Here is a 17796-nt window from a genome sequence, read left to right on the forward strand (position 1 = left end):
CACATTGCATTTAATCCAACTATAAGACTATAGGGAGAAAATGAAATATTCTTTTTATATATGATAAATACTCAGACCTAGTCAAAAAAATTAAACAGTTTTTCCTAGTCCAGACTATTTCAAAGAAGTATATGAATATAACAGGCAAGTAAATCACTCCTGAAGTTGTCATGGAGAACACAGAGGGTGTGCCGGTCACCTAGACTAAGTCTCAGCAGAGGAAGAAAATTCCTTATGGCAGGGAGTGAGAACAGGCTGTCATATCTGCAAATGGAAGCAGTGGTGGTATAGTTCACTTAATTAGCAAACATTCACTGAATAGTTATTATGAACTAGCTGCTATTTTAAGAACTAAGGATATGAGGATACAGCAATAAACCAAAGTGACTCAAATCCTTACCCTCACAGAGTTCACATTCTAGTTGGGGAGACAAGCAATATACAATATACAAAATTAAAATATATATTAAAGAACGATAAATGCTAGGAAAAAACTAAAGCATAGACAGAGTTATAAAATGTCACAAGAGGTTGCAATTTTATATTGTTTGAGCAGGATTGATCTTCCAGCCCAAGAAAGTGACCTTTGAGTCAACACCTGAAAGAAATGAGGACATGGGACAGAAATATTTAGAAAGAGGGACTTTTTCCTAGAGTGTTCCAGAACAATGGGACAACGAATGTGTTAAAGCAGAAAGTATTAATAGGAAATAAGGTCAGAGATAAAGTGAGGGGAAAGATCATTTCATAATACTGCAACGATTTTACGGCCAGATTTATTATATTTCGACTTCCAGAGAGATGAATGAGAGGAAAGACAGAGACATAGACCTGCATTAGAATAATGGGGTAATAGATCCTGTGACTCCCTGAACATCAGAAACCAATTCTTATGACAATTCACAAGATTGTACTTAGGACTCCGGTGGTAGATGGATTCAAATTGTATTGGTAGATGGCCCACACAAACTAAAAATAATCATTTTGTTATCTATCTACCTATGTATCTATGCATTTCTGAAAGGTAATTTGGCAACACTTACAAAAAGTTCTAAAATTACATATAGTCCTAAAATCACATAATTTTAACCCAATTATTTCATCTCAAGGAATATATACAAGGATATACTTACAGTTTATATATAGTGACAAGTATGTTCCTCATAGTATTATTTATGTTAGAGTTTAGAAGATTGTTCAAAAATAGGAAGGATTTCAATTAAGGAATAATGCAAGGCCATTCAACTACCACAGAAGACTGTCTACTGATTGAAAATAAATCTCAGAATATATTCTCTAAAAAAAATGTGGTAAAACAGATTGTACAATAAAATACTTTTTTGGTTCATAATATGTGCTGAGTCACAGTATACATCTAGGCAAGATACACATTAAAATATTAACCAAAGTTATATCAGAATGATAAGTAAAGTGTAAATTATGAATTGTCCCAAAAGTTAAATGCACAACTATTCAATTTATGCACAGTGTTAGATTCAATATGGCCAAAATTATTCAATATTCTTCCTACCAAGAGGTGGGTTCTATGTCTCCTCTCTTTAATTTATGGTCACTTTTGGAATACTTTGACAACAGTGATGTGGGCACTATGACAGATATAGGCAAGCACTATCTCCAGAAGCCCCTTAGCTTCCATGCACCGAGGGTCTACTACCCTGAGTCCTTCAAGTTACACAGGGTATGGGCAGCAATTCCAGTCAGTAGTCCTGGGTGAATCCAGCCCTCTCATCATCTGCAGTAAGTAGAATAAAGCCAACTCAGACCCTCTGAACCAGCCTACTCACCACTGAGTACTATCTGAGTTATTTCTATCAAAAATACACAGAGCACCAGATCCACAAAATCATGATATGGTCCTTTTGTTCAGCTTTTGGTGTAATGTTTTTTATGTAGTCATATATACTCAGAGCATTTGCCACTAAAATATTGCAAAATCTTTTTTTTTAGAAGATAGAGTGCTATCCTCAAAAATAATTGTGCATATAGTTACATAAAGGCATTCTCCTAGCCTGCAGCTGAAATATGTTTTTTCTTCTGCGTGCCTGAGAGTCAACCGTATCATCAGAACCAAATAATCCAGTCTCTGACATTTTGTGCTCAGGAAATGCTTGCTGGCTAGTAAATAAAAATTTCTGACATGATTTTAGGCTACAGTTCTCATCATTGAGATCAGGGCTCTTAAGAAATAAATAGGAAAATCACAGAATGCAGTCCCCAAAGGAACCAGAGAGGAGAAATAGAGAACTTCAAGAAGGGAGAGATTTTATGTTACTGCTAGAATTCTATTACAAACTTTTCTTATTTCTGGAATGATACTCAAAGGTCAGCTTTTCAGTAAGTATTTATTAAGTATATGCTACTCACTGAAAGACAATTATTTGGGAGGAAAAAGGTGGAATAGTATACCAAACAGCTATATGTGTGGAGTCCTGGAATGAAAACAAGAAGGAACCTTGTGTTACTCAGCACAGCAAAGCCTAGTAGTGGTAGGCAGACTAAGAGAGATGAAAGAAAAAGTGAAAGAGGTAAACAGAGTCAGATTTTTAAATACTTTCCATGGCATGTAAAGAAATTTGGGTATCAGATAAGGAACAATAACTGAAATAATGAGACCAGTAGAGGCAATTGGCTCAGAATCACTTTATAGAAAAATCTCCTCACTAACAGTCTGGAACACCAATTTAATAATCCAAACCCAGAGCAATAAATTAGTTAGATGTTGGCAGTCTGATACAGGGAAGGTACGACCAAATACCAACATGAAAAAGTCTTGATCATTGTTGAAATCTGGGAAAAGGGAAAGAAGAAGTCCAGGATAAACACCAAGGTTTTGGGTTTGGAAATTAAAGACAATACAGAAAGAGTACATGTAAGTAAAGATGAAGGGAAAGGACATGGTGGTGACTTCAGAAGCTTAGCTCAGTAAATATGGGGCTCCTGCTGCATCTGTGGTGGTTCTGAAACGCTACAGTTAGGCAAAGTAGATTGAGAAGATGGTAGTCTGTGTTGAAATCTGAAGTACTAAAAATAAATTAATTCAGCAGCCTGGTACTGCTGAGTTGTATTAATCATGATGGGAAGAGAGGCAATTTGTACAGAAATCACTCTCTCCACCTCTGAATCTACACAGTGAGCTATAAATAACTTGAATGGTGATAGCAAAAAGAAAGCAGAAACAGTGAGATGACCACTGGTGAAAGATAATCAATTTGATCTTTGTGTTCAGGAGATAGTTCGATTATAGTTTAGAATACTTCATTCAAAGCAACTTGAATTTTTCTGCTGGAAGCAAACCATTAATTCAAGCTGTGAGATACTGGTCTTATCCTACTTCCTTTCCACGATATTGTGGATGACTCAATGAAGAAGTCCATAAATAGCCTGCAGTTCAATTGGATAAGAAAAGCAGAGTTAATGAAAGCATAAGATAAAACATACCAAGAGAACCTGGGCCACACAGAACAATGAGAGCTCTGGCTTTGACGCTATTAAGCAAGATGACTTGAAGAAATTAAACTCTATGAATAAACAGAGCTCTTAAGATTCTAAGGTTTCTTGAATACGGAATATCCGTAGGTCAGGATACTAAAGATGGCCTTTACAGTCACGAAGAGTTATTCACAGAAAAGATAAGCAAAGGACAATACTGCATATGGAGTGTTGACTACAGACCAGGAACTCTGTTAGGTTGCTTGTGCATATTTCACTTCATTTAGAGCTTTCCTTGAAACCCATGAGGAAACTCTTGAGCAGAACATGAAGGACTTGCTCACGGCTATAGAGGAACAAGGATTTAAGCACAGTCTTATCACAATTCAACACCACTCTTGACTACCACATTGCTTTCCCAAGAAGCATAGTCACCTGCTGTTTTCCAAATTAAAATTGACAGCAAAAGAGGAATTATGAACTATTTTGTATGGCCAGTGGGCCCCAGTGTAGGGCTCTGTATGACACAGAGGGAATCCAATTTCCAGACAGTAAGACTCCCCAAGGAAATGTTTAGAAACTCCTGTCTTTGTGAAGATCTATAAAAACATGATATTTGCATCTTTCTATGGTGGATTAAATGTGAACCTTGCCAATGGCAGGAGAATTAGAATAGATGTTATTTCAAAGACCAAACCAACTATATTATTAATCAATTTCCCAGTGTTTGGTCTCTTGGCAAAACAGTATCACTAATAAAATAATGAGCAGAAATAGTGATTCTAAGAAACAATTATATATCTCCTAACTAATTCATGTAATCGTATTTAAAAAAAAAACCTTGATGTTCTTTCCACATTACAATTCTGTAAAGATGACAATATCTGAACCAACGAACACTGCTTGGTTTGGGAATTCACTTTCAGGTGGATTAACAATTTGTAAACAGTTATTCACTTTTAAAAAGAGAAAGTCTTACCAAACATGCCTTGCAATTCAAAAAAGATCTTTCCCTCTACTAACAAATTCATGTAGCTTACCTTTAAGCTCCTGCTTCTCAAATTATTATTAAAAGTCACCTACTTTAAACTAATGAAAACAGCTCTAGATGAGGGGGAAAAAAAGGCTGTAACCAGGCAACAGTGATGACGTCAAGACGTTTTCTCTCTCTCACCAGATGGGTACTGTCACAGCATCTCTTGTTGCACATTGCCGAGATGACACTGTGTCTGTGTAACTATTTTCCCCCACCACAGCTTCTCATGCTAAGCTATCTAAAATATATTTTCCATGAATGAAAAAAAGATTAATTCATTTCTGACTCCTAAGTTGTGAAAAACAAAATGCATTAGGCAGTTGCAACTGATTCCCATTACTGAAAGACTGCATTCTACTATTAGTTAGTAGCATAAGGTTATCTCCTGAACAATCAGTTTGTGGGACAATAGCATTGCCAGTCAGTCTGACCTACCCTTTAGGTTCCATAGAGTGCATTTCACACTACTTCAATCCATATATAGGCATGTACTTTAAAGAAATTCAGTCACAATAGTCCAAATTTGATAGACTCAGAAACACTAAAACAAAACTCAGAAGCAGAAAACAACAAAAGGGAAAATTTATAAGGCAGCACTTGCTTGTTGACAGAAAGAATTTGCTCATAGATTTGCAGCCAGAGGAACATTTACTAGTAGCTAGTGGCACCCAATCCATGGAGAATAAGTTTGTAAATAGAGTCCTCAAGGTAAAGCCACCAGGAGGACACTTTCTTCACTGCTGTGTCAATCAAATAGAGCCTCATGTGCCTCAACTCTAGGAAAGCATTTTGCTCTAAAATTCATGAGACTTTGCATGGGGTACTAGCTAAGTATGTTTAAATTGGATGAAAGTCACACATCTAGCACATAGTGGTGAAATGAAAAAAAAAGAAAAAAGAAAAAGAAAGGGAAGAAATAGAATTGTATAGCTTTCAGTACTGAATTCCAGAGATGAAAAAAATTCCCCATAGTAAACTAAACTTAGAACTATAGATGGACAGATTAAAATTTCTCTCTAATAAGTATACCAATACAGACACCTGAAAGTGAATTATCTGAAAATCCAATGGTAACAAATAAAATGAATGACCCAGCAAAAAAGTGACTTGGACTTCACTATCCTATGAATCAAATCCTTGGACACTGGCTAACGTTTCACAGTTTTCTTAGGAGGAATGAGACAGTACTACAGTCATGCCTGTAACATTTCCCTTAAAGGTCTTGGCTTAGGATAATTTCTACCAAACTATAATTAATTATCCTATTTTGTGATTTTCATTCTTGTAAATAAAATGCATTACTTTCTTAAAAAAAAAAAAAAAAAAACCACCCTGGGCTAATGCTAATGGATCTTCTCCAGTTAGACCTAAGGATAAGGAATGAATTTGGTCAGTTTAATCAACTTCTGTGGTAAAATGTCTTGTCCCAGTTGCCCGATCTAAAGAAGTACATCTCACCAAACTGTGCAAAATAAAGACTGTTATGTCAAGTAGCCATGAGGCACTTTAATAACATGACATTAATGTATAAGTGTCCTTTGGAATAATGATTTTGATGTAAGAACTGGCATGATTGAAGCTTGCTGGAGCCTTGGGTCCACTTTAATAAAATACAGAATTACCAATTTCCTCCTCAAAGGAGGAGGATTTAGGTTGTATATAGACATAGTTATTTCAGAACTGCAACTGCAATTAAAACTGCAGGAGTTCAATCAAGTTGAGAAAAATAGTCTGATTACTTCAAGATATAAGAACTCAGCAAAGATGGCTCAAGGCAGATAAAGTAAAATCAGTAACTTTTCATCACTAATGTCTCTATTAGACGACTAATGTTTTCTCATTGAAATCCCTCTTTAGGGTTTTTAAAATTCCATGAAGAATTTTACTTCTCTATTAAATGATGAAACGAAACAAACAACGTCATCTAATGCTGCTGGAGTTGGTAGTCAGTATCAATACCTCATTTTAATTATGTCATCACTACCTGGACACAAGACAGTTGAAACACTTTTTATTTGGCACCATATCTTCTGATGGGAACTACAGAGATAATGTCCAACCGACAGGTGGAAAGAATCATAAATGCTGGTGATCTAAAACCTTCACCAAATTTTCCATTATAAAAGTCATTGTGGAACTTGAGTATCCCAGGTTTGTCATTTGTCTTTATGTAACTTACTGACATCAAGTGATAGGATTAAGTGTTTCCACCTAGCATGCTAGGTGGAAAGCTAAAACTTGAGAGTTCAAGACGTCTTGTTACAATAATTTCTAAACAAATACCATGTCTAATAGCAAATAGGATGAAGAAAGGAAGAAAGGAGGAAGGTAAGGAGAACACCTCAAAAAGGGAGAAGAAGGTCTACTGTATTTTGTTTTAATATTGAGTCTCTAAAATTTAAGGAATCTTTTATTTTCCACATTAGGTTATTTCCTTATAAGGAGCTGAATTTCATTATAATCATCTTGATTCACAAAAAATAATACTTGCAAAGAACACCATGGACTTCCCTGACAGTTCTTTCCTTCTAAAATTAGGTTTCCTGTCTGATCTTTATAAATGCTCCTCTCCAGCACTTAAAAAAAAAAGTATGACAATGCAGAGTTTTGTCTGGGGACTCTGCAACCAAGGATAATGAAGTCCTGGCTGTTCATTTTTTGTACATGAATTACCATATTTTAATTGAACAATTTTCAATTCTCTTAATTTTCCCTTTTTAAATTATGATTGCAAACACCTCTGCTTCTCTATTTCTATGTAAAAATGATTATGATAATCCAGAAGTTTTACATCAACTTACATATAAATTAACTGGAAAATAAAACATCTGGGTGAATAGAAATTCAACTTTTATACAGATTGATAAATCCAATGAGTACAACCTTCCTCTTGAAACTCAGTAAAACCTGTTTCTTTTACTTCAGAATTATTTAAATGATTATAATCCAAAGCAAGAGCTTAATGCTTCAGTGTTCTTAAATAGCAAAAAGTCTGTATTAAGATACTCCTACGAGAGATGGAGGTTGCTGAACTGTTTTGGATTCTTTACAGATTAATTTTGTTTTTTGTTTTTTGTTTTTGGTGCTGGTGGTGCTGGGGATTGAACCCAGGGCCTTGTGCGTGCAAGGCAAGCACTCTAACAACTGAGCTATATCCCCCCAGCCCTCTTCACAGATTAATTTTCAATTTAGAATCTTAGATATCATTTAAATTAAACATCAAGAACATTAGAATTAATGGATCAAAGGAGGATGTTAGTCATTAAAAGTCTATGTTATCAATACAAATTACACCTAGGTAACCAACAGCCTGGTAACATAAATAGATTGACTGCAGAGTTCCTTCTTACAACCTAAGTCAGAGGAGCCAGTCAATTTTTATTCATAAATTTTAGTTACTTAACATACCCCTTACTAATTTCAAATCATACATTACAATTTTCAAACAGCTCATTTATACAAATATATTAATGTAATCAAAGAGCAAATTCATGAATTATTCAGACATACATGGAAGACTTATAAAAGTGTGCAAACATAAAAATATCAATTTTTAAGTCAATTGCAATAAAGAGTAGGTCCTGTAGAAGACTGAAATTTGAAATAAAGGAAAGTATTATTTGGTCAAAGCTTAACTTCCCGCTACACACTATCCAGCATCACCAGCAGGCCCCTTGGGGAAATGTGCCACCATCTATTTAATATTTAAAACGCTAGAAAATTCCTCAGTGGGTTAGAAATATATTTTTTTCTTTCCCTAAGAGTTTACCTAAGAGTTATTAACTTTTGCCCCCCCCAAAATTGTATATTAATTTAATATTACTTTAAGAAAAAGATTGCAAATGCTGAACTTCAGTATCACTTTACAGTTACCTCAACCTTGGAAATGATAAATTGAATTTTTCCCATGCAAATAAGGATTCTACCTAGGTTTTCTCTTAGTAGCTAACACCTGCATCACCTAGGTTGAAATTCTTTCATAAAGACAAAATTATTTATCATCTATCTATATTCTTATCTATCTGCCTACCTGTTCAATATATATGTATTTCTGTAATTTAATTGAGAAAAAGCTATAAAATCAAATTGGAGAACAGGGTAAAGAATGGAAGGAAGCAGTCCTTCTACAAGTAGAAACCCCTGTTTTTCACAGTAAAGGAGCAGCCTATTCCAACCTGATTACAATAACAGCACACATCACAATGTGGCTACTAATTTCCTCTGAACAATACATTAAAGAAAAATTGCAAATTCACATGAAACTCAGTACCCACGAGAGACCTCATGTGCTTATTTCACAGGCTTCACTGAGTTTCTTTGTTAAGCCTGAATGCACTAACTACATACATCTACACAGACTATTATGTACAAAGATGTCTACAAGAAAAAGCAAATCATAATTTTATTTTTGAATGTGCAGGTTTCCTTCAGCAAGCTTCGGCATAGTCACATTTAAAGAGGAAAAACAAAACTCTCATGCACACACTTGAGGGTGAGAAGGTCACTCCATTATGTAAGGTCACTTGTGGGTGAAAAGAAATCCTCCCATTTTGACCAGCTAAGGAAAACTGTCACACATGACATTCTATTCAATTCATATCTAGGAAATAAGTGTTAAAACTTTACTGAATAATAGGGAATACATCTATACAATATTGCAAAGGTTATAATTCCTCAGTCGTTTTTATATACTTCTATGTAGAACATTGATTTTTGTCCCAATGCAGTTCTATTTTCTGAATTTTCTGAATAGTTATAAATCTGAACTTAGATAAGTAATTTTTCCTTTAGTAAATAAAACAAGAGATAATAGAAACCATCTCTGTGATTTTCATCGATGTAAGGAATTTGTCTATTGCTCTGATTATTCATTTTCTATTTAATATTACAAAAGATATGGAAAACATGTTTTCCTAAGAGTAATATCCAAAGAGATAACATAAGAAGCACAATTCCTCAGACTCAAGAAGATCAAAAATATAAAACATGATCTTCAACTTTAGTTACCTACTTGATCTTCTAGACAGTAATCATATTTAAAATCAGATCTAATTTTTGCAGAGAAAGATTATTTTTTAATACAAATTTGATTTTCTATCCCCAGATACTTAGAAAATAGAAGTGCTGAAAGTACTAATATAAAAAGTCCTGTCTAATTCAATGAACAAAGTGGAAGTCCACTAAAATGTGTGCATATGAAGGCTACAAGGCTCCCATAGATCTTTCAGTGAGTCAAATGGAAAAAAAAAAATCTCTACACTTAAGTGAGGAGGAAAATAGGCTCCAAAACAACACCTACCTACTCTTACAAACACACAAAATCCCTCAAAAAAAAAAAAAGAGATTTTTTTTCCTGTTTGCTTGTTTCACAGTTTACATTCCAACTCTTTAATAAGAATATGTTTTTCCTGAGGGCCACTTAGTATAAGAAAAACAGAGAATAAACAAAATTAGTAAACAAATAAATTATATGTATTATGATAATTGTTTTTGAGAAAAACAATTTTTTCTGCCTGAAGGCTAGGCAGAAGAAATTAGATTTTATAAGACACAGGAAAGATGGCACAGACTCCTATGGCAGCAACTGCAGGAACTGTAGGAGCAGTGTGCAGGGTGGATAAGACTGCAGGAAGAACAGAGATGAGCGATGAGGATAATTAAAACCAAGGCAGATGATAACACCACTGCCACAGCTCCAAGGCAATGTGAACACTGAAGGGTGGAATGAATGCCATAGATACTGCAAAGGGAAATCTGAGATGTGGCAATAGATAGGACATGAGAAGCTAAGAAGAAAAGAAAGGTAAAGAGGTCTTTAGTGCTTTTCTCTATGGACCAAGGAAATGGCGGCCCCAATGTCACTTATGCATTTTATTGTTACATATTAACAATATGACAGTCAAAGAATTCTTATTCCTACTGAAACAAGAACTACCTGAATCCTGATTTGGTGCCTGATAGTAATAGCTTAAGTTCTTCTCCAATCTTTGAGAAATTTTGAACATTTCAGCAGCATCTACATACACGTTTGAAAAATGCTCACCAGTTTGCCACCAATGGTCTAGGACAGGCACTCTGAAGACCTTTTTGGACCATTCCAGAGTCTCCACATCACATCGTTCTCCAGCCACAAATAATGTTTTGAATCTGAATATGAGAGAAACAGCAAATTCAAATTATTTCTTGAAAATAAATCTAAATTATTTCACCTACATTTTAACAATATTGCCAAATTTAATTACGTGAACTATGTCAGAGGAAAATAGCCAAGAGATATTGCTTGTTTTGACCCAAATGCAACCTAACACTAATCCCAGGATGCTTAAAAAGCAAAATCCACAGCTACAGCTTCTCAAGTTTGAGAAGAGCCATTTAGTTGATGTTCGTAACATATCTGTAGTATTCTTCTAATGATCAAACATGAAAACCTTTTTCTCCTTGACACTACCCCTGCTAATTTTATCATCAGTGTTGATTGCTATATTCTCCTAAAGGATAAGAACAAAAATATACTCACAAGTATTAGCGGAGGCAACAGATATGCTCAAAAATATAAAGCAGTTATTCCTTCTTATGAGTTCTTCTTGTAAAGGTAATTTTAATCTCAAGAACATGTTAACCTTATTTCAAAATCATTAAAAAAAACAGCTGATGTAAATGTTATTGTTACCTTCCAGGTCAAAGAGACTTTCATCAAAAAAAAAAAAATACAGGGATACAAAGAGATAAAAGAAGAATTAGAAGTTTTGATAGAGAGAACCATGTCACAGACCAGAAAGAATTAAATAGCAAATAGAATTGAGTTGATTCTACTCCTATTTCATTGACATAATGGCTATTTCTCCCTCTTCGTTATCACCAAAATAAAAAAAGTTATATTCAACAAACAGAAACCCACATGTTCATCTTAATGTAACCTGCCACCAAAGAGATCCTATTAGTCACTTAATTCTTATAAATTTCATGAAGAGTCATGAAGATTCAAATATTCCTACCTCTGCACCAAAAATATTCTATCTGCCATAAACATATATTTCATTCAACATTTTTTCATTTTTTGTCTATATGCCACACTGAACTATGAGTTCCTTAGGAGCATTCATCTTTATGAACCCAGTAACAACCATGGTGTGTGGAATTTTTATTTAAGTTTCCAGAGGCTCAGAATGATAAGTACAGAGATGGAGGTGGGGGTTGGCAAAATATTTGCCAGTTGGTCTTGTTCTTTTAATGAAAAGAGAAACCATGTTGGTTTCTAAGTCTATAAACAATTGAGTATGGAACTGTGATAGGAGGAGAGAAAAGTTCTGGAATGGCTATTTTAGGAAATTTCAAGTTCATCGCATAAAAGTGAAAGGGGTAAATAAAAGTTGGCTTCCATGGACTCAACTGGCAGCCTAAGACAGCACAGATTGGGTGTAATACAGAAGAGAAGGGCTGGCAGCTCAGTACTGGGGAGGATGCCTGAGGAATCTAGACAAGCAAGCGGAGTGGGCAGTAACACAGTAACAACCAGAATGGAAAAGAAACACCAGAATAAATAATGGGGTGAAAGACCAGAAGTCATAAAAAGAAATTAAAAGTTTGGTGAAAACGAGGATAGAAACAGTAAAACAGTATAGTTCTTAGGGCAATTTTAAACTTAGAGACCTTAAAAATGTGTTTATTCTGAGAGATGATATTGTTTAGTGACCAAGAGGCTATAGCATGAAAAGATACTGGGAGACGTAAAATTGTGTTAATAAAAGGATTATTGTCAAGATAGTACAAATCACTCAAAGACTGTAGTATGGACAGTAGAGAGGAAGCCTATGACTTGTAAACTAAAGTCTCTTGAAGACCTCTGAAGAAGGGGAAATGGTATTACAAATAACTAGCACAAACTTCAATAAAAGATGGGCTAATACATTAGGTTGCCAGCTTTACTTTAACATCCTCCCTAAATTTTATCAATAATCTTAGCTCCAAAGCTGCAGTTTGGCCTCAGTAGGAGAAAAGGTGAAAGTTTAAGGAGAAAACCTTGTTGTAGACAAGTTATTGAAAACATGTTAATTAATTTCTTAATATAAATGAATCACTGACAAATGACATCTGCACTCAAAATGCTACCAAGAGAAATTATTCTTGGTAATTTTCATTGACAGATGAGTCTATCTGTATATAAGAGTGTCAAAAGAGGTTTTAGTTAAATTGTGCAAAACAATGTACTGTTACTGCTCTCTGTATTTTCTGAGGATAAAGGATCAATGTCTCTGAATATATTGATACTCGGGATAAAATTATCTAATCACGATATCTTATTTTGGGGGAGATGATGGATGATGCAGTTGGAATCATGAGACTTAGATTAGTATGGTCTAATTAAATATAATGAGAGATACAAATGCAAGAAGTGTCATAGCTTAAAATTTTCAAGTAGTGACATTCAGAGATGTGAGAAGAAGAGAGTTAAATTAATTTTTTTAATGGTACTGCAGATTGAACTCAGGGGTACTCGACCACTGAGCTCCATTCTCAGCCCTTTTTAATTTTTTTTTTTTTTAATTTTAAGACACGATCTTACTTAGTTGAGCTGGCCTTGAACTTGTGATCCTCCTGCCTCGTCTCATAAGTTGCTGGGATTACAAGGTGTGCACCTATGGCACCCACTTCAAATGAGTATTTTCTAAATATTTTATTAAACCAAATTTATCTAAAATGTTACTATTTCAACATGTAATAAATATAAAAATTACTAGTGAAACATCTTCCTGTCTGTCTTGCGTGCCAAGTCTCAGTTTAGACTTAACACATTTCAAGAGCTCAGAAGCCAGAGAGGGTTTAGTGGCTACCATATGGGACAGTGTACAGGAAGATCATGACTTTCTGAAAGAAAAAAAAAAAAAAACAGAATTCTTACATCTAGATCAGATGGAGACAATTTTTAATTTAATACTCTATACACAATTCTTCATCAAGTCATTATGTCAGTAATTTCTTTTGACTTAGATGGATGTACATGTACAGATGTGGGTATTGCAGTTACCATTAAATATGGCTAAGACAATATTACTTAATGTGTGTCTAAGTTGACTATCATCAAATAGTTTTGGAAAATTTGGGGTTTAGTCTGGTTTAATAATTTAGTGTATTCATATGACTGTAAAGGGACATCACACTGTCAAAAGTTTTTGAGTGGCTACCCCATGTCATATTTCCCAATTGTATGCCCCAAATTATCTAAAAGCCATTTTTTTGACATGATAAATACCAAAGGTGATGTTTAAATGTCTTTGAAAAGACAGAGAAGTATAACTTCAAATTTCGTATTAGAAAGGAACTCAGAACTAGAGTTGTTAAAAAAAAAAAATCATTCAAATGATTATGGTGAGTACCCTTTGCAGCATCCAAGTCTACTAGAACAACACTGAAATCTTGAGAATAGGAAGGGAGATGGTGTAAAGATGAGAATGGGAAAGCAAGAAGAAAGACTAAAAAAGGGTAGAAACTAGAAAAAGATAAGTCATAAATTTTGACAGACACCATATATATTTGGAATTCGAGTAAAAGTAATCAAATGCATACATTTGGAAGTTGTGATTAAAATTTAGATTGCAGAATACAACTTTATCTGACAGAAACTGATGTAGTAGAAATGTATTTCTATATTAGGTTTTAAAAGTAAATTAAAGTACTGGAACAACACATACCAAGCTTGGAAAGAAAATGGATGACAACCAAGAATCTTATATCCAGCAAAATTAAGCTTCAGATTTGATAACAAAATAAAAACTTTTCATGATAAGTAAAAGTTAAAAGAATTTACAGTGAGAAAGCTTGAACTACAGAGCATCCTCAGCAAAATATTCCAGGAGGAGGAAATGAAAAACAACAATGAAAATCAGCAAAGGGAGGAACTACACTAAAGGAAAGGCCAATCAAAGGAGAAAACAAGTCAAGTTAAAAACCAAAAATAAACCAAAATGTCCGGGAATACAAATCATATTTCAATAATAACTCTGGATGTGAATGATCTAAACTCATTAATTAAAAAACATAGACTGACAGATGGGATTTTTTTTTAAAAAAAAGACCTAACAATACGTTGCCCTCAAGAGACTCATCTCACAGGAAAAGATATCCACAGACTGAAGGTGAAAGGGTGGAAAAACACATACCACTTACATAGACCATGTAAACAAGAAGGGGTTTCCATCCTCATATCAGATAAAGTGGACTTCAAACCAAAGCTAGTGAAAGGGATAAAGAAGGACATTTCATACTGCTTAAGGGATTCATACATCATCAAACAAACTCTACTCAAAATCATGAACCAAATAGACCACAGCACAATAATACTGGATGACTTTAATGCACCTCTCTTACCACTGGATAGATCTTTCAAACAAAAATTAAACAAAGAAACTATAGAACTCAATAAGACAATTAATAATGTGGATTTAGCAGATGTATGTAGAATATTCCACCTATCAATGAGTGAATACACTTTCTTCTCAGCAGCACATGGATTCTTCTCCAAAATAGACCATAGGTTGTCCCACAAAGCAAGTCTTAGAAAATACAAAAAATAGAGATGCTACCCTGCATTCTATCACACTGTAATGGAATGAAATTAGAAATCAATGATAAAATTAAAAAGAGAAGCTACTGCAATACCTGGAGACTAAACCATATGCTATTGAATGAAACATGGATAACAGAAGACTTCAGGGAAGAGATAAGAAAAATTCCTAGAGGTAAATGAGAACTCTGAAACAACTTATCAAAATCTCTGGGAAACAATGAAAGCAATGCTAAGAGGAAAGTTCATTGCATTAAGCTCACTCATTAAAAGAAGAAAAAGTTAACAAATAAATGACCTGACATTACATATCAAAGCCCTAGAAAAAGAAGAACAAACCAACACCCAAAGTAGTAGAAAATAGGAGATAATTAAAAGCAGGGTGGATATCAATGTATTTTACACAAAAGAAACAATTTTAAAAATTAACAAAACAAAAAGCTGGTTCTTTGAAAAAAATAAATAAAATTGACAAACCCTTAGCCACCCTAACAAAAAAGGAGGGATAAAACTCAAATTACTAGAATTTGTGATGACAAAGGAAATACCATGTCAGACACCATTGAAATACAGAAGACAATTAGAAACTATTTTGAAAGTTTATACTCCACTAAAGTATAAAACCTTGAAGACAAATTTCTAGAGGCATATGATTAACACAAACTGAGTCAAGAGGACACACACAATTTAAACAGATCAATTTCAAGCAAGGAAATAGGAGTTGCCATCAAAAGCCTACCAACCAAGAAAAGCCCAGGACCAGATGGATTCACAGTTGAGTTCTACAAGACCTACAAAGAAGAATTAATACCAATAATCCTCAAATTATTTCTTGAAATAGAAAATGAAGGAACCCTTCCAAACTCATTCTACTAAGCTAGTATCATCCTGATACCAAAACCAGGCAGAGACACATCAAGGAAAGAAAATTTCAGACCAATATCCCTGATGGACATTGATACAAAAATTCTAAATAAAATTCTGGCAAATCGTGTACAAAACATTTTTTAAAAAATAGTGTTCATGATCAAGTGGGGTTCATCCCAGGGATGCAAGTTTGGTTCAAATTATGAAAATCAGTAAATGTAATCCATCACATAAATACATTTAAGATAAGAATCTTATGATTATATCAATTGATGCAGAGAAAGCATTTGACAAAATACAACACACTTTCATGTTCAAAACATGAAAAACTAGGGATAGTAGGAATGTACCTCAACACTATAAAAGCTATCTATGCTAAATCCAAGGCCATTCTAACTGGAGAAAAATTAGAAGCATTCCCTCTAAAAACTGGAACAAGACAGGGATGCACACTTTCACCACTTCTATTCAACATAGTCCTTGAAACTCTAACCAGAGCAATTAGACAGATGAAAGAAATTAAAGGGATATGAAGAGGAAAAGAAGAACTCAAACTATAATTATTTGCCGACAACATGATTCTATACTTAGAGGATCCAAAAAACTCCACCAGAAAACTTCTACAATTAATAAATGAATTCAGCAAAGTAACCAGATAGAAAATCAATACCCATAAATCGAATGTGTTTCTATACATCAGTGATGAATCCTCTGAAAGAGAAATTAGAAAAACTGCCCCATTCACATAAGCCTCAAAAAAACAATTGGGAATCAATTTAACAAAAGAGGTGAAAGACCTCTGCAATGAAAACTACAGAACACTAAAGAAAGAAATTGAACAAGACCTTAGAAGATGGAAAGGTCTCTGATGCTCTTGAATAGGCAAAATTAATATTGTCAAAATGGCCATACTACCCAAAATGTTATACAGATTCAGTGCAATTCCAATTAAAATCTCAATGTCCTTCCTTATAGAAATAGAAAAGGCAATCATTAAATTCTTTTGGAAAAATAAGAGACCCAAAACAGCCAAAGCAATCCTTAGCAAGAAGAGTGAAGCAGGAGGCATCACAATACCAAACCTTAATCTATACTGCAAAGCTATAGTTAACAACATTGGCTTAGTGTTGGCATCAAAATTGACATATAGACCAATGGTACAGAATACAAGGCACAGAGACAAACTCACATAAATACAGTTATCTCATAATAGACAAAGGAGCCAAAACATACATTGGAAAAAAGGTAGCCTCTTCAACAAATGGGTGCTAGGAGAACTGGAAATCCATATGCAGCAAAATGAAACTAAACCCTTATCTCTCACTATGCACAAAATTCAACTCGAAATGAATCAAGGACCTAGGAATTAGACCAGAGAACTTGACTCTAATAGAGGAAAAAAATAGGCCCAAATCTTCATCACATTGGATTAGGCCCCGACTTCCTTAACAAGATTCCTAAAGTGCAAGAAATAAAATAAAAAATTAATAAATGGGATGGATTCAAACTAAAAAGTTTCTTCTCAGCAAAAGAAACAATCAATGAAGTGAAGACAGACCCTATATTTTGGGAACAAATTTTTGCTACACGCATGTCAGATAATCTGAGTACTAGTCTCCAGGATATATAAAGAACTCAAAAGACTTAACACCACCAACAAAACCCCCAAACAACTCAATCAATAAATGGGCTGAAGAGTGGAACAGATACTTCTCAAAAGAAGATGTACAATTGATAACAAATATATGAAAAAATGTTCAGGACTTCTAGTAACTGAAGAAATGCAAATCAAAACTACTCTAAGATTTCATCTCACTCCAGTCAGAATAACATCTATCAAGAATGCAAACAACAATGAGTGTTGTTAAGGATGTGGGGGAAA

At 34.3% G+C, this 17796-nt stretch overlaps 1 protein-coding gene across 3 annotated transcripts in view; it reads right to left on the bottom strand.

The window, feature by feature from the left end:
* Acss3 (acyl-CoA synthetase short chain family member 3) overlaps window positions 1-17796 on the bottom strand; it is a 162590-nt gene that overhangs the window by 37820 nt on the left and 106974 nt on the right. For all 3 annotated transcript variants that reach the window (XM_048804582.1, XM_015482962.2, XM_048804586.1), the window contains one exon: window positions 10530-10633. In XM_048804582.1, the coding sequence (XP_048660539.1) occupies window positions 10530-10633 (104 nt within the window). The remainder of the gene's footprint in view (window positions 1-10529; window positions 10634-17796) is intronic.

Source organism: Marmota marmota, unplaced genomic scaffold (genome assembly GCF_001458135.2).
Source record: "Marmota marmota marmota unplaced genomic scaffold, marMar, whole genome shotgun sequence".
Classification (NCBI taxonomy): domain Eukaryota; kingdom Metazoa; phylum Chordata; class Mammalia; order Rodentia; family Sciuridae; genus Marmota; species Marmota marmota.